This window comes from Nematolebias whitei, chromosome 9 (genome assembly GCF_014905685.2).
Source record: "Nematolebias whitei isolate Nwh7 chromosome 9, NemWhi1, whole genome shotgun sequence".
Taxonomy (NCBI): domain Eukaryota; kingdom Metazoa; phylum Chordata; class Actinopteri; order Cyprinodontiformes; family Rivulidae; genus Nematolebias; species Nematolebias whitei.
Window position 1 is genome coordinate 30730662 of NC_056506.1, and position 18266 is coordinate 30748927.

The following is an 18266-nucleotide window of genomic DNA, read 5'->3' on the forward strand; positions in this document are numbered from 1 at the left end:
ATTTTTTCGTTGAACCCTGAAGAATCTGTGTCTGTAAGTAACACTGTAGCTGAAGTTATCTTAACTTACTTTAAGTCATGACTTTGAAATATCTGCCTTTATATAAGTGTCCAGTTATAAACACAATACTACTTTAGGTTAACATTTCTATGGTGTTTTCAAAGAGCATAAATGACAATTGTGGGTCAGCGGCATGTATTTAAAAGAACTTTTTGACATTTTATTGTGCGTTTTTATTGGGCATGAAAATATATAAATCAATGTTTACTTTTCATTTAAAAAAAGCCATATTTGTTTAAACTACTGGTAGTTTGTTTGTATTTTAGAGTTTATATTTCAGTTTCACAGTGTTTTGGATAAACATCATAATACAACCAGCTGCTTCCTGGTGTTTATTCACCAACCTGATAACCACAGATATTTGAGAGACATCGATAGTTGTTTAATTATCACATCACAAGCCTCTGAATCATAACTGAATCAAATCACGAGGCGTCTAAAGATTTCTAAGTGACAACGTCTGAGTTTATTATTTTTCTAGTTTTACCTTGGCAGTTCTCATCTGTGTTTGTGTCTCCTGGCTCCAATGTGTTTTTGCAGACTACAAAATATATATAAAAAAAAAAAAAGTAAAATTTTAAATATTAAGTGAATTAATAGTTAGAACATGTTTCTACACAGAGAGAGACCAGCGTTTGACCTCCAGTCTTGGGATCGCAGGTGTTGCTGTTGCCGTTGCAGTTACATGGCTGACACCGTCCTCCTGGCGTCAGCGGGTCGCCATAGTAACCAGGAGCACAGCTGTGGGAATGGCAAAATAAAAGGCACAGAATAAGTAGCTAATTAAAAATAATAAGGAAACAATATTCCTGTCTGCTCACCTCCCACATCTGTCTCCAGCGTAGCCGGTTCTGCAGACGCACTGGACGATTCCGAACACGTTTCTGCAGCCGACTGCGAAACTGATCGTCGACAGGAGGATGTAATTTACAAAACATGTTTTTATTTAATTACAGTGGAGTAGAAAGTCTCTTTTTTTATATATATATTCTCACCCACCTGTTTGTGGATATGCTCAACGGACACGGGCACAACCTGCATGTCCTCTGCAAAGCGTTGCCATAGTAACCCTCTTTGCAGCGTTCACATCGGTCGCCAGCTGTGCTGTACCGACAGTTCTGAAAACACCACGACATGTTCATTAACCAGCTTCCAAAACACAAGAAGAAGAAACTGTATTCTGATATTCAACGACATACCAGTTGTCTGAAGCAGAAAAAGTTTTTTTTTTTTAAGTTAAATCTCTTATTTTAAATCATTAAGTAGCATGTTGTGTGATCTCTGAGGTGAGTTCAGCTGCTTGTGTATGTTTTTTTTATGAGCTGTGAATATGCGCCTCTATGCAGGAGCTGCATGCACAGTCTTGAGAGTCTTGCATAACCATTGCACAATAGAGGGTTTGAAGTGCATAAAAGCTCGTGTTTTTAACAAAGAGCCTAAAGAGCGAGCGGCTAAATGAGTACAAATGAAATGACGGTTTTGATAGTGTTTAACAAAAGTGACTAAACATTAGCTCAGTAATCATTTATTCTAAGGTTTGACTGGATGTCTGCGCGCATGTAATTGCTGATTGAAACAAGAGTCCATGTCTTACCAGACACCTCCCTGTCCAGTCCTCGCACTCGTCAGCCAGGTCGTTGCACTCGCAGGGCACACAGCGGCCCAGGTATCCATGGCCGTCCCGGTAGAAGCCAGGAGCGCATTTCTGGGGAAGATAAATGCCGATATGTACACATGAGTACCCACAGAGAGTGCCCAGCTTGTTATAAAGGTGAACTCGTTCACCCAAGTGTACCACTGTCCTCACATCAATGTCAGAAATTAATCTAATCCTGCACAGTCGTGTAAATGCAGCGATCAATCGTAAAAATAAACTTGTTTTTGACTTTGAAATCTCTGCTTTGTTTATCACCATGTTGCCTAGCGTTGTGTAATAAGCAATATGGCAGTCTACAAACTGTCAGCGCATTTTCCTTCTCACTTATTGCGGCATTTTTAGAGATTTTGTCACCACTGACAGAAGATGAATTAAAAACTACTCTCCCGTACGGTTTTAGCTGTAATTTGTACGTTGAGCACACAGCTGATTGAGCTGATTTTACTGTCATTAACTATTAACAACAAAAAACGCCCTTTGCTTTCAGAGATAACAGTCGTTAACCATCTGTGCATGACACTTTGAGCTCAAAAGGCACTAATGTAAAATGCCACCCTTTTCCAACTAAATGGACCCCATCTTTGCAGATTTTTACCTGAACTTGAGAACTGTCACTAAGTGAAGGATACTGAAGTCTCTGTCCCTCATCCTGCATTGAGGGGTAGTGCACCGTTTGGACACCTTGGCTGTTTACAGATGGAAACTCTATCCGCTGAGCTCCCTGCTCTTGAAGCAGAGAATAGTGCATCGTCTGAGTCGCTCTGTCATGATGCCTGCTGTGGGGGGGTTGCTCCCTCCTGCTGAAGAGTCTGTGCCCAGCGCAGCAAAGGCCAATCAAAGTCCAAAATAACAGCGTCCATAACAGAAACCCTTTCCGCCAGCATGTACCCATGCTCGTATCCAACATGTCCAGAGTTTAGCCAGAGCAAAATGCCGCTCTGCTCCCCCTCTACCTCTGCTTCTTAAACGCACACACTGAGACACAATGAGGACACACCCCATTCACCTGAGTCAGGTGTGCAGATCAGCATGAGTGTATGCAGGGCGAACAAGCACTCACATGCAAGTGTTTTCATGATCTTATACTCTGACACACACACACGCACATGCACACACGCACGCACGGACGCACACACAAAAGAATCAGAAAAACAATGACAAGAAATCAACTGTCTCAACAGACAAAATGCAGAAAAACACCATTTTTGGACTTCAGTTGTGCTGAAGCCAAAACAAAGCCTCTTGTTTAAAAGTTTACGTTTAGTTGCATTTATCACATCTAGACTGGACTATTGCTATGGTTTGTTATCTGGGCGTCCAAATACTTCTTTATAAAGTCTTCAATTAATCCAAAATGCTGCTGCCAGAGTCTTAACTGGAGTTAGTAGGAGAGATCATACCTCTCCAGTTTTAGCTTCTCTTCATTGGCTCCTTGTCAAATCCATAATTGAATTCAAAATCTTATTTCTAACCTACAAAGCTCTCAACAACCTAGCTCCATCTTATATTCGAGATCCTGTTGTTCCATATTTTCCTAACAGAGCACTCCGCTCTCAAACTGCAGGTTTACTTGCGGTGTCTAGAGTTTCCAAAAGCAGAATGGGAGGAAGATCTTCCAGTTATCAGGCTCCTCTCTTGTGGAACCAACTTCCAGTTTCTGTCCATGAGGTTGACACATTGTCCAGTTTTAAGACTGGGATTATGACTTTCCTTTTTGATGAATCCTATAGTTAGGGTTGGCTTATTATGCTGCCATAGACTTAGACTACTGGAGAACAAATTGACCTAATTTCCTAAAACAAATTGTTACAACTGAATAGTTTTAATTCACTACTATTTCTATCATAACCTGATTCTTGACCTGCCATTGTGTATCTGTTCCTCTAAAATTCAGCCGGTCGAAGCAGATGGCCGCTTGTCCTGAGCCTGGTTCTGCTAAAGGTTTCTTCCTCATGAGGGAGTTTTTTTCTTTCCACTGTTGCCGTCATGCTTGCTCAAGATGAGAGTCTGCGATGGAGTTAATTTCAAAGCAGTCTGCTCCTCAGATAAATATTAACTTATTTTTATGAATATTTCTGTTCAGTGCCTGAGATGACTTCTGTTGTGACTTGTTTCTATATACCGGTAAATAAACTGAATTGAACTGATTTTAATTAAAAATCAAGTAACATATCCAATATCTCGTCAACTTTGCCACATTCTGCCTGTTGTTTTAGAGTTTGTGCAAGAATGTGTGACTGAGGGGAAAGTCAGACGTCCTCAGACAAGACACAGTCCTGATTCATTCACCTCAAACACATAACAGACATAACTGGGTGTGTCCGCTGTACTTACAGACACACACACGTTGCGGTGCTACACTCAGGTGAACACACTCAGATTTATGAGTAACGTTATGTTGCCAAGTGCCACACCCCATATTTCAAGCCATGGCGCCGTGTCATACCACCTCTAGATACATATAATCAGCTTCCTTTAAACACGCCCCTTTGGTTGGGGGCACAAGCACACACAGGTAAGCAATCATATCCACGACAACAAGACCGCATGTGAAAATCTAATTAAATATTTTGTTTATAATAAACTACCCTCTTTAATTATGGTTGCCCAATTTTCTTTTTTCATTTGGTTTTGTGGACAAAACAGAGGAATAAATGTGAGAAGCTCAAACACCCTTCAAACGCCGGATCAAGATCCCTTCCTGGAATGAAAAGAAAAATAAAGTTTCTCTTCTTGAGTACATATTTAAGTACTTTATTTCTGCATCTACGCTCTTTATAATAGTTGTAGAATCTGTAATGCCATGTCTGGTTGTGGCGCACATCGAGCCCTGCGGCTACATTGTTCGGCTGCACGGCTCTCTGGATCAGTATTTTCCAGCGAGTCCCCACAAACGTACGCAGCTAACAAATTTTCCCTCCAGGATAAAAGGTGTGGTGCTCGGCGCAGGCATGTCAGGACGGCCCAAAAGTTTATGAGGAGGACATTGAGCTCCTCAAGAAGATGAACTGACATTTTAGTCAACGAGATGCCCCACCCTGATTGTTATTCTAGCTTCTCAGTGTTGAAGGAAAGACTGATTTTTTTTCATCTTTTTATCGTCTTTTTCAGTGTTTTCTTCTGTTTTTGTTTGTTTCTGGTACGGCTGAATACTCCATGTACAGTTCAATGGGAGGAAAGACTCAAATATGATACGATTGAATGTTCTATTAATGTAGAAAAATTCAGGAGCTTCGTAAAATAAATATACAAGCATAGCTTTTAAAAAGACAAGTGATGAGATGTTTTAGCCTTCCTTTGATTATCGCCTGATGCCTAAAGGCAAATGATGATAATATCCTGATGCATGCTCAATAATGATAATGATAATGGATGATAATGTTTTTGTGTGTGTGCTTATGTCTGTTAACAAAATATCTCATGAACCACTGGAGAAATCATAATAAAGCTCACAGAAATAATCAGTGGATGTACATTTACAATGTTTTAGCCTTTGGAATCAATCTAATTCAAGACGGCCGCCATTACCAACTGACCTTAAAAACACAAAAATGGATATAACACAGTCAGTTTTATAAAAATAGATCTGAAGTTTAGTATGGGAGTAGCTGAGATTGATCCCCGATAAATATTACACACACTAATGGATTGAGCAAGATCTTTGTTTATAACTCAGCTATTAACTATTTGAAGTCAACTCTGTTTGTCTGTTAGCAAACTAACTAACAAAACATTAAACTAATTTTGATGAAACTTTCAAGAATTAAAGGTTAGATCTAATCAGAATGTCTTTTTTGTCATTATATGCAAGTACAATGAAATTGAGAGCCACTCCTTTTTCAGTGCAAAACATGCTTAAAACACACACACACAGTAAATATATAAAAATGTAATGCAATACAGATATAATAGCACTATGAAAGTAAAAAAAATACAAGTTATTTCACAATTATGTAAATTTGAATATTGCACATTATGGATATTAGTGAGGTAATTAAGAGGTGACTGAGAGGTTAGGTGCAGAGGTAAGGTTAGATCGAAATCTGCAATTGATTAATTTTAAAAAATACTCCAATTCAAAATGGTCGTTGCGGCCAACTGGTCTTAGAAAACACAAGAATCACTATACTTCTGTCAGTTTTACAGGTATTGAACTAAAATTTGGTGTGGTGGGAGCTGAGGCCTTCATAGCAAATATTCTGAGCATGGCATCCCACAGTTCTGCAAGAAATTACATAAAAGGTTTATCCAAAACTGCTATAGCTTTGTCATATTTTAACAAATTGTGATCCGAGTCTAAAATCGAATTAATCCACATATTTAAATGTAATGTTTCGATTACACAAGACCACACTATAAAATGTGTGCAAAATATTGAGCAAGGCGACCACGACAGCCAACCGCTATAGCTGCAATAAAAACATGGTAATCATGTGCGGATGAGGAGAAGTGCTTGAGTTTATATATCTAACTATCCCAGATTGTTTTGATGGTTTTCTAAAAAAAAAAAAAAATGTTACAAAGATTCTTGTTAGAAGTTGCCATTTATCTTAGAAGAAACCTGACTCTGAGGAATTTATTGCAAATCCATTTGTTTTCATGCTTACATGGAATGTTAAAGGGTTCAACGCAGGAACTTTCTTCAGTTCATTAGTGAGCCTCTGTATAAGGTTTTAGGACAGAGAATTTAAAATAAGCCAGTGGTGGTCACAGTGCTTGTTCCCAATATAAAATCAAATTCAAAGATTGTGTACATTGCAATATTTGTAAATATGTAGATATATATATATATAAATTCTTCTTTCAGCTGCTCCCCTTCAGGGCTCGCCACAGCGAACTAAGTCGCATGAAGACTTGGCAGTTGTTTTTTTTATGATGGATGCCCTTCCAAACACAACCACAGACCACAGAGCTACCACGGCCCTCTGTGTGGAACAGAGAGCTGCCATCTAGGGCGCCCAGGGGAGCAGATGGTGGGGGGTTAAGAACCTTGCTCAAGGGCTCAGAGGGGCAAATTAGGGTGAAGGTAGGTGTGGATGCTTCACCATTCCCACCCATATTTTTATGTTGTCGGTCCGGGGAGTTGAACCGGCGACCTTCCGATCACAGGTCCACTTTCTCTAGCCTCTGCGCCACCACTCCCCAAGTATTTTTATATTCAAGTGCAAGAGAAAATTAGGTATATAAACATTTTAATTCATATTTTATTTCTAAGCAACAATTGAACCGTATTATGTACAGTATGTACCAGTAAGTATGTATTAAGTATGTACCATACCTTATTAGGTATGGTCTTATTAGGTGAGAAACATTTGATTAAAATTGGGCTGACATGTCTAAAATTGATGTAGACTGGTCCATAATTTTGCCTAACAGCTCTGACCCATCAATATAAATGTTCCACAAGGCTCTAAAGTGGCCCCACAGTTCAGTTTGATTAGATTTGTTACTTTAGTTATTTCACTATAAAAACTCTGTCTATTTGAAGTGGATCATATCGGCCATAAATTTCTCTCATAAGTTATTCTGCATGCAAAGAGAGCAGCTAACCTCACACGAGTCCCCAGTGTACTGAGGAGGGCAGCGGCAGACCTCCACGTTGTTTCCTGGACTACCAGTCCCTGAGTTTGTGGCCTCCTCCAGACCCACCTCCCCCAGGCTGAGTCGCTGGCTCTGAGTAAAATACAGAGCTCGGATCCTCAGGCCCACCAAACCTGCCAAGACCATCATGAGGTCCTCTCTGGAAACAGGCCTGTTGGTACCTGCATGGCGCCAGTTTCTCTGCAAACAGAAGAAAACTTGAGGCCTAATCCTAAGAAAACATAAGTGAGGGGACTCCTCTCAAAGACATTTTAACAGCCATGTAAAAGTATTAAAACTATATGCAGATGCTCTAATGAACTGTATATTAGTTGAACAATGTTCAGTCAGGTCATCTGGACGGTTTCTTTTTTTACTGAGACGTTTCATCCTTCATCCAAAGAACTTCTTCAATCTGAGGAGCCTCATCAGAATCAGAATCAGAAAAAGCTTTATTATCATTGTACTGGGATACAGTGAAATTATGTTTGTACAGTGGTCCAAAAGTTGGGCGGAGTGCACATTGCTGCTGCTATATTAGTGCAGCCCCTTATTCTTTATCAGAATAATTTTAGATAGTAAAAGGTTGCGATACACAAAGCTTTTCCCCTAGTTACCCGTGTCCCAGGAGAAATTTGATAGTTGGCTTGTATCCAAGGCCAAACGGGAGAGTCAGATTCAGATAAACCACAATTGTTGATTTTCTTCAGGCAGACTGTTTTTTTTTTTCTTGTCAGCCTTGAGTCCTGCTGGAACTTTCCCACTCCAAAATGGCCAGATTTAAGGGTATTTCACTCCACTGATCCGTGTTATGAGCCTTCTTCAAGGTCGATCCCAACAGGCTGGCGAGTCCTAGAAGTTGCAGGTGACCTGAGATTCTCACAAAATCGCCTCCATCTTATGGCTTAGCTCATAAATCAGCTGATTTTGAGTACTCATGGCATGAATCAAACCTTCACACAGATTCTGAAGCTTTGTCATGGCTGAAACTGCTGCCGATGTCTTCTTCAAAAGTTGATAAAAACAGAGCCCCGCCAATGCCAAAGAGCAGAATCCCTGCTATCATAAATCCAAATATATAAATGCCTTTGGCGTCCTTCTGAGACAGAACTGAGAGATGCATCAGCTGTCAAACTCCCCACGGATCTCTGATGTATCCTGCAGCATGAGTCTCAGCCGAGCAAGAGGGTTCTCCAGGACCCTGTTGTTTTGTTGAAAAGATTTTGTCGATTGCGTTGAAAGTCCAGCTCACCAGATCCATAATAGTATTTTTCATTCGGGAGATGTGTACCAGGAGCTCCAAGACACACAGAGAGCAAAAGCAGGAGGAAGAGGAGAACAGAAGGAGAGCAGAGATGTCTGTCTTGAGTGAGAGCCAGAGGAGAAACCACCAGCAAACTGTTTTTTTCCACTATGGGAGTGAGCTGTTTATGGGACTCAGTTTGTTTGGTAGCTCCTCAGATTGAAGAAATCCTTTGGATGAAGGACAAAACGTCCCAGCAAAAAAAGAAACCATCCAGATGACCTGACTGAACATTGTGGGATTTTTATCTGGATTACTGAGCATGAACTTTGTTGTATATTAGTTGGTTTTCTTCCTCTAGTGTTGTGTACCACAAGCATGAAAGTGTCACCATGGATAAAGAAGTCTGGACCTGGCTCTTGAAACATCTCTTGTTTTGTTGGTGTAAAATCTAAACTTTCAACAAACTTTCTGGAATTTCAGGTCCATTCAAAGAACCTTCATGTTTGTGGAATATGATCAGTGTGTGCTACATCGTATTCCAACTTTTTCATATTGTGTGTTTATTCTGCAATAAAAGCTCACTAGTTTCATTAAACAGTAAAGCTTTTAGTTTACCTCCAGGAGCTGGACTCTGGCCTCATACAGCCGGTCTGGAAGTGGTGCGTGTGAGGCCACGTGGATCAGGCTCATGTCCAGACCCTGGAAGGGTGAAATAATAAATGAAGATCAATATAATGCAATTCTGCCAGTGAGGAAAAAATAAGTAGGTTGAAAAACGCACAGTCAGCACAACATCAGGTTGTCTGTCGATCAGAACCATTCCTTCACTGGGAATCCCAAAAGATTTGGACTGGTATGTGAGGAAACCACCATATGATGAAACCTAACAGAGGGTAAGAAAGAGCAAACGTTAGTTTGGTGATTTGAATGAAGTCTGGAGAAATGCGTCTCGCTATGTAAAAGTGGGCAATTATGCACAAACCCCGAAGTAAATCTGATTGTAGATGGCTGCCACATCCAACTGGCTTTAAGAATAAAACATAAAAATAGCTATAGCTCAGTAAAATTTACAGATATTGGCCAAAAATAGTGTTGTAGTAGCTGAGAGTGGTTGAAAACATGTACTCTGAGTGTCACTTTGCAGGGTTGCATGAGAGGATTGCCCAAAAAACTACAACTCTGTCATTTCTTAACATTAAATGATCTTTGTCTAAAAGTCTGGCATAAAAGCTTGGAGATATGTATTCCTTGAAGAAATTATGTCTTTTAATTAAAAAAAAAAAAAAAAAGCTTGTGGGTATGCACCATTTTTGTTCATTTTTGCTGTTGGTTTTTTTTATTATTTTTTTTTACCAAATATAAGGTTAATAAAAATATGTACATGGTACAGAAAAAATGTATCAGAAAGGAGCTAAAACTATACTGCTCGTATATATTTTAATTTTATTATATATACAGAAAGGGTGCATCTGTATGATGAAGCGGCAATAAATATCTTTCCAACAGTTAGTAAAAATACCACCCAGTATCTCTTTTCAACTGGATATTTTTATGGACTGTGGTTTTCTCCATTCTGACTCACCCTGTTTCCCAGGTAGGGCTGTGGCGCCACCCAGTGCAGTGTCTGAACAGTAGGGGGGAGCTCCTGGACATCTGCCACCGCTGTGTTACTGAACTTGTTCAGTACTGAAGGAACCTCCTCCTTGTCGGGGGTTTCCAAATGCCAGCCTTGCATCTCCACAAACTAATAACAGACAACATCTGGGAGTGAGTGTACTGTAGTTATGGTGTTTCACACTAAATACGCTCACACATTTCATTATCAAAAAACCCAAACTCCTTGGCAGAGCCGAAGCTGTAGCATTTTGAAGATCTGATCACCATGTTGAAAGAATACATGGGGGAGAAGCTGACTGAGCTCATATGGATGTTCTGATCCGCACAAAAATCCATACCTTGCCTCTGCGCTTGTGGGAGCTCTGACACTGGTTAGTGGCTCCGAAGCAGAAGCAGCTGGTGCAGCCGAGAGGGTTGGAGGGGTCAAAATAAAATGAACCTTCCCGACATGCATCACACCTGATGCCAGCAACATTTCTCTGCAAACAAGACAGCAGCCATACTAAGAGAGTTAATTTAAAAAAAAGGCAAATGGGAAATTTTTCAGTCAGCAATTTGATGAGCTGAAGTCACCTTGCAGAGACACTTTCCCGTGTCAGGGTGGCACACATCAGATGTGACTCCTCCTTTATTACAGACACAAGGCACGCAGTTGGGGTAGCGATAATAACCCGGAGCACAGCGATCACACTGCCGGCCTTCAATAAGAGGCTTACAGCTGTAGAAAAAATGCACAGAAGCCTAATTGTTAGTCAAATCCTCAGTACACAGCCTCTGTTGTTGACACTGGAAAAGGCCTCGCCTCAGAATGCCACGACTTTAATTTTCCAGTCTTCAGTATCAGTATTAACTGATTGTTAAGGAAGAAGCAAAAAAAAAAAAGCACACCAAGTAATAATAATATATATAGTTTAGTACAAGTACATGATTTCTTGACACCTGGGTCTTAAGGGGAATGCACTCACTGTGATCTCTATGTTGATGGTAGATTTGCATCTTTTGAGCAGCTGGTACAGAAGTTTAATATTCACAAGTCACAGTTTATTAGATATTTGCAGCTGAGACATTTTGTGAGATCTAACTCTGATTGTTTTCCCTTTGTACCCCTCTAAACATTTTGTGGCTAAGATTTTGTAATGTAGGTCTGATACCATGAGGGCCCTTAGCAAAATGTATACACTGCTCAGTTCATACCATGAGTCCAGTTTGGACCTCCTTAAACTGAAATGGGAAACGGACTTGGAGTAATCCATATCAGACTCAATATGGAGAAGAATCAATAAGAACATTTACTCATCTTCAATCTGTCTGAGGCACACTGTAATTCAATTCAAGGTAGTGCACAGGCTGCACTGGTCCAAAGACAAGCTGTCTAAGATCAAAGCCAACCTGGACCCTGCATGAAATCATTGCAAACAAACTCCAGCTACACTCTTGCATACATTCTGGACCTGTTGGCAATCTATTTTTGACACCTTCTCTGGGATATGTGGAAAAATTGTATACTCATCACCACTCATCTCACTGTTCGGGGTGGTCCCTGTAGATACGTCCTTCAGTAAATGTGAGAAGGATGTAATTGCTTTTGGCTCTCTTCTGGCCAGGAGGCTAATTTTGTGCAACTGGAAGGACCCACACACCCCAGCATATGTACACTGGATAAGGGAGGTGATGTATCATATCCCCTGAAGGGGTCTGTCAAAAGATATTGAGATACTTGGCAGCCTTTTGTGTTGTACATGGAAAGCCTGGTTAATTTATTTGTGTGTGTGTGTGTGTGACTGATCCAGTGTGGGAGGGAAAGGGTGGAGGAGTTGTTCTATTTTTGTTCTTTTTTGTTGTTGTATGTTCAAAAACTGGGGGGGAAAAAAAACCCACAAAGTACATATTTCTCCTCCTATTTCTTTTTATTTATGCACGTAAACTATATTTCTTCTATTCACTAATGAATGCTGCACTCCGTTTTGTTTTGATAAGTGTTTATTGCGCACCTGGAGTTTGGACTCACCTGCACTGTCCAGTTGTGCGGTCACACTGAAGCCCCGCATCTGGATTTATGCCACTAGGAGAGCAGCCACAGTTCTCACAGCCCAACAACGGGTGGTAGCTGAACGTCTGCTCCTGACACACTTCGCAGGTCGGCTTCACTGTCTGAGGGGGGCAGATGCAGCGTCCCGTCACTTCGTCGCACAGCCGACGGCCACATTCACACCCTGCAGGTAAAACATCACAACTCCTGAGCTGAAAAATGTGTGAACATTTCTTCTGGATGAAAATTAGAGGCAGCAAATGGTGACTTAGCAGACAGAGTCACATTGTTTGTGCAGTATATGTCCTTTAGATTCACTCACGTCTGCAGTAGGGAAATCCGTAGAATCCTGTGGCACATTTTGTGCACTGCCGCCCGATGACGTGCTGCCTGCAGGGACACTGTCCCCCATTCGGATCACAGACAGTCCCAGTGGAGCCAGACTTGTCGCAGCCACAAGGCAGGGATCCATTATTATAAGCAGCTACAAGGGAACGAACCGACTCTCTGCAAAACTGGGATGAAGTTCTGGGCATTCCAGAACAGAAACAGAGCTCAATCAAACACAGAGAAGGTTTATACCTGATGATATCAGCTAGAGGGCACTATTTCCTCAATTATCTGCTATAATAAAAGCTAAACTGATATGATTAAACACCAGTAACAACTTTTTGTCTTGAACTTTTTTTTTTTTTTTTTTTGGAACTTGGAAGACATCTACAGAACTATAAAGCTATTGCTGTTAAAATATTTAGAATGGAATCTGACTAGTTTCATGTGTTGGATACGTACTGAGTGGAGAATCCTTCTGCAGAGCATCGTTGTAAAAAAGCTGCAGATTTATCCAGCGGCTTTTCTTTCAGGAGCTCCGGAGTGTAACTGCTGTCAGGAAGCAACATGATGTGATCCTAAACAAAACGCAAACCGTATCAAAACATGAAGGGGAAAAAAAAGGCAACAAAAATCCAGTTTGTTGCTACATTTCAATCTCCTGCTTTAAACAAGTTAAGGTTTTTCACAGACAGTTGCATGTGGATGCCAGGTAGAGTTGAGTTTTAGGGATGAGGCCTGACCCCAGGGCTTAAAATGTAAACCGACTGGTGCCGGAATGCAAATAGCGAGTGAGCCGGTGGCGGGGGTCGGGGGTCTAGTGGTCCTCCCCCAGAAAATTTTGAATAAAGTTGATGTGATTTCCTGCATTTTGGTGCATTTTAACAGGTTGTTAAACATTTATGTTCACCTACATTTGAAAAAAATCTCTGTTTCTGTCAAGCATCCTAGCTGTTATTTTGACAAATTAGCGCCTTTGTTTTTATGCAGAATGTGAATAATACACATTAAAACATTACTCTTGTTGTATTTTTAACAAATAATCAAAATTGTATTAATAACCCACTTAAACTGTCGAACTGATTGCAATTTCATTGTGCTGTTATATTTTTGAGTTTTTTTAATAAAATTGTGCAATGACTTTGGACTGGCAGCACGGTCGTGCAACTGGTAGAGCTGCTGTCTCTCAACGAGCAGGTCCCTGGTTCAAATCCCAGTCTGGGGGCCTTTCTGGGCAGAGTTTGTATGTTCTCTCCGTGCATGCGTGTTTTTTTTCCGGGTACTCCAGTTTCCTCCCACAGACCAAAAACATGCATGTTAGGCTGATTGTTAACTCTAAATTGTCCCTAGGTGTGAGAGAGAGAGTGAATGGTTGTTTGTCTCTATGTGTCCCTGTGATGGACTTGCGACCTGTCCAGGGTGTACCCCGCTCCTCGCACAGTGATTGCCGGACATGGGCACCGGCGACCCCCGTGACCCAAAATGGAAGAAGCGGGTAAAAGATAATGAATGGATGGATGGACTTTGGACTTTTAGGGGCGGAAATTTTTTTAAGGTTAGAAGCAGAAATGTTTACTTGAAGTGGCAGCTCTGATGTGATATTAAGAAGCTTGTAAGTGGCTGTTGTGTTTAAAATTTGTGTTTATGTAATTAGTTTCAGTTTACATATCCAATATAAGTTTTATTCGTTCAAGGCAGTCATATTTGTTCATAACTTTTTTATTAGTAACCCTGAGAGTTACCGGATCCAAGCAAACAGTTACTGGAACACACCCTGTCAAAATAAGAGAGTTCCCAGATCTTGTTCCAGCAGGATCCGGCATCAAGCACTGCCTGACCCTGAGGGAAGAGGGCCACTGCATGCCAGCTCCTCCATATGATCAACTCCAAACTGAAAGCTCTACAGAGCTCTGTATCATTTAATTTTTCTTTAGACAATTAAACGACTAGCGTTCCTTGAATAGATGCGAAGCTTGGAGCAACTTCAAAAGTTAATGGTACATGTTTAAGCAAATATTTTGTGTTAGCTTTTAGAGTATGTGTTGGGGCTACTACCACAGCAAAGTTTAGGTCAATATGTGTAAAGCTGACATACTTATAGTCATTTTTATGGGTTTCAAAGTCAGTTGGCTGTGGCAGCCATCTTAAATTGGGTTAATCAATCGAAGATTTAAATCCAATAAATTTCTTTCTGATAGTTTCATTAAAAAATCATCCAGTGGTTAAAGAGATAATTTGCTAACAGACAGGCACACACACACACAACTGTAGTTGTCTGCCTTCACCTTTTGGGCAGGCAGTAACTAACCAAAATAAGAGTTTTCCCAGGAGGCACAGAGATGGAGATGGTGGGTAGCTGCAACGAATTTGTGTCCAAGTCGAGGGCAATGCGTCCATCAGCAATGACAACCTCCTTACACCCTGAGACCGCAGGGCAGAAGGATGCGTTTATCAAACCTGCACCAGAAAACAGTTTTAAAGTTAGACGAAGGAAACAGCACGATGCTGCGAAACATGACTCATGGGAAGTGAGAAAGCGTCTCACTCAGAATAAACTCAAATGTCATTTCATCTGATCCAAATCAAAACGTTTCCTCTCACCCTTCCACACGTGCCCTGCAGCTACTCGCACTTCCACCGGGAAGGAAATGTGCTCGGGCTGCCGGTATTGGACCACAACCACATACCTGCCCGGAAGTGGAACTGTCGGAGTGAAACGGATCTCAGTCTAAGAGAAAAATCAAGAAATATTTTAATGTTTAAACTCCAAGTCCAGGAAAGGTTGCACTGCTCAACAAGATGAGGAAGGACAGTTTTTGCTCGATACCTGAGGGAATTTAAGCAGCGTCCCATCGCTTTGAGGCTCGAGGACAGAGTGCCCGGACTGCCGTCTCTGCCTCCAGTCCTCGTTTTGTCCATGTGCATGAGCAGCTGCATGTGAGGAAGACAGCTTCCCATCACGAGCTGCGTACAGAATCCAGGCCGAAGGCAGCTTGTCAAACTGCCGCAGGACACAGTATCGACTAAAGACATTAAACAGACATTAAACAGACAGAAGCAGTCGATAAACTGAACTGTGTGCTGATAGAAATCTGTGATTTTTAGCGTTAGACGAACAAATAAGACTTTTAAATCAACACTGAACCACTTCCGGCAATGCTTTGAGAAGAACGAGTCAGTTCCGATATTTTCTTTTGTTCGTTTTTATTTTGTGCATTCGTGTCGAGCTACAGAGCAGAAGACAGAGCTGCACGCTGACAGCTCTGACATCCAAACCGCTGATTACATTGTGAGTGAGTCAACTTAAAGCGATAGAAGGAGGCCTTAAAAGGTAAGTTCAGCTTCAGGTAAATAGCGCTGGCGTGCTCGAGGAGCGTGCACAGCTGGAGAACAGATGTGCATCCCTGTTATGTAGCTTGCACTCAGGGATGTTAGTCCAAGAAGGACGACGTTTTACATGATTTTTCAGCTGAAGATGCATTTTCTCTGTTAGCTGGGTTACAATAAGCACAAAACGAATTATTGTAGTGTTTTTTATCATGTTGACAGAGTTTTAATAAAAAAGGTTAACTAATAAAATCAGAACAAACGTTCACTCACATTAAGACATTTATGTCACAATGAAACAATGGTTCAATAAATGTTTCATTCTCTTTAATGTATGTATAATAAAAAAGGATAAAATGTCTAATTGGACTGAATAAGCCAAAGTTTTAAGCACATTCAGTTTTAGTGTATAAAAAGTGTGGTCTAGTGTGAGCTCACCTGTCTTCAGTGAAACGGCCATGAGTGGAAACACACAGAACCTTTGGCTCCACATACTCCATAGAGAAATCTTCGGCTGGCACTGCGTACACTTTATACTACACAGAGAGACAGTTGCATTCTTCAGGTTGCTACGCTCGTTACATATTAAGGTAAATATTTTCTGAAGCAGCCTCCTCACCAGAAGGAGTGATGTTGTGGAAGTGTGCAGGATAATCTCCGTCCTGTGAGAAAGCTGCAGCTTCGCCACTTGATTTTTGCCGTTCACCACCACACTCCGGCACAGCATGCTGCATGGATTAGCACACAACCCAGCCAAGAACATTTAACTTGATCTCTCGAGTTGTGACGTTCTTAGAAACTATAAAATGACTAATCAAAACACAGTGTAGATGTGAACGCATCTGACCTGAAAGCACAGTTATAAATGTTGGTCCTGGCTAAGATCTGGCCTTCAGACTGATCGCTGATGAGTATGTTGACATTCTGGACGTTATCCACCTCGCTGGCGTACTCCAGAACAAGAGCGTACAGGCCTGGATGAGGCACGTGCAAGCTGAGCTCCAGTCGTGACTACAAGATGCAGAAAATTGATTCTTTTCATAGGTTATCGTGAACGTTTGACACTTTACACATCATATATAAAAACAAATCAAGATTCTGTAGCTGAAGAATTTAAACTTTACTGGGCTCAATTTATGACAATGAGTAAAAGTTTGTGTCACTGAACCTGTCTCCCATTAAGAGCAGCCATGTCCGGGTGATCGGGGGTGGGACGCCGCACCCGGGCCTGCCTCCGCTTCCTGCGCCCACTCCGGGTGCTGAGTCTTCCCTGCGAACCGAGCACGGAGCTGAAGCCATCCATGGCTATGTGTTTATACAGCAGGCAGCTACAAGACACATACAAGACAAACTACAGGAACTGTATTTCCTGCAAAAATGCAGTGTGAATGCTTATTGCTGAAGATCTAGCTGAAAAAACAGCTGAAATTGTGGTAGCTAAAAATAAGCTGAAATGTAGCTGAAATGGAAGAACGAGCCTAAGTTAGCAGAAGAAAGCAGGAAGAACACATATTTGCTGAATTTACCTCCTAGGACCTGGCATCCACATATGCAATAGTCCGGGTCTTAGGAGGTTAAGTTTACATAAGCAGAAATGAGCACAAAAATAAGAAAATTAACTAAAAAGGCTGAAATTAAGAAAAAAAAAGCTGAAAAGTAGCTGAGAAGGCAGAAAGAATCTTAAACTACCAGAAGGAAGTGGGAAGAGCTGAATTGAGCTAAAAATGTGGAATAAGCTGAAAAATACTAAATTTAGCACAAACCAGATAAAAAGTAGCTGAAAGGAGCATAAGAAGCTTGAATTAGCATAAAGAAGTTAATTAAGCTGAAAGTAGCAGAAATTACTACTAAAAAACTTGACTTTATCTGAAAACATCTGAAATGAGCTAAAAATGCTTAAAAAAAGCAGTTGAAAAGTTAGAACAAGCTTAAACAAACAGAAGAAAGATGAAAGAACATGTTTACTGAAAGAAGCAGAAATTAGCACAAAAAAGTGGAAATTGTCCGAAAAAAGCTGAAATTCGCAAAAAAACTGCTGAAAAGTAGCTTCAAAAGCAGAAAGAAGCAGAAATTACAAGAAGGAAGTAAAGAGAGCACAAAAATGTTATAGTTAGCCTAAAGAAGCTGAAAGGAAAACAAAAAGCTGAAAAGAACTACTGAAATTAGCTGAAAGTAGCTGAAAAATATGTTTACATTTGCACAAGGAAGCTGAAAAAAGCTGAACCAGAACAAAATGTGAAAGGAGCAGTAAAAGGTTGTAAACACATCTAAATATTTGAAAGATGTAAAATGAGCTCATTTCATTTTCTATGAGAAAAAAAAAGTGGCAGAAAAGGCTAAATAATTCAAAAAGCTAAAGTTGCACCAATACCAAAAGTCATAGCAGGATTGTCCTGAAAGAGCTGAATGTTTTGATATGA

General features: G+C 40.7%; 1 protein-coding gene across 1 annotated transcript in view; it reads right to left on the minus strand.

Annotated features, from left to right (window-relative positions):
• Positions 1-18266, minus strand: part of LOC119415068 (laminin subunit alpha-3) — an 82794-nt gene that overhangs the window by 16350 nt on the left and 48178 nt on the right. The window contains exons 25-45 of the mRNA XM_037682205.1: positions 17015-17174; positions 16694-16857; positions 16466-16574; positions 16285-16382; positions 15347-15542; positions 15121-15247; positions 14828-14976; positions 12982-13097; positions 12512-12717; positions 12169-12373; positions 10734-10878; positions 10499-10639; positions 10126-10287; positions 9325-9426; positions 9159-9242; positions 7268-7498; positions 1655-1765; positions 1060-1178; positions 882-962; positions 701-801; positions 548-601 (exon numbers count right to left, since the gene is read on the minus strand). Coding sequence (XP_037538133.1) covers positions 548-601; positions 701-801; positions 882-962; positions 1060-1178; positions 1655-1765; positions 7268-7498; positions 9159-9242; positions 9325-9426; positions 10126-10287; positions 10499-10639; positions 10734-10878; positions 12169-12373; positions 12512-12717; positions 12982-13097; positions 14828-14976; positions 15121-15247; positions 15347-15542; positions 16285-16382; positions 16466-16574; positions 16694-16857; positions 17015-17174 — 2861 coding nt within the window. The remainder of the gene's footprint in view (positions 1-547; positions 602-700; positions 802-881; positions 963-1059; positions 1179-1654; positions 1766-7267; positions 7499-9158; positions 9243-9324; positions 9427-10125; positions 10288-10498; positions 10640-10733; positions 10879-12168; positions 12374-12511; positions 12718-12981; positions 13098-14827; positions 14977-15120; positions 15248-15346; positions 15543-16284; positions 16383-16465; positions 16575-16693; positions 16858-17014; positions 17175-18266) is intronic.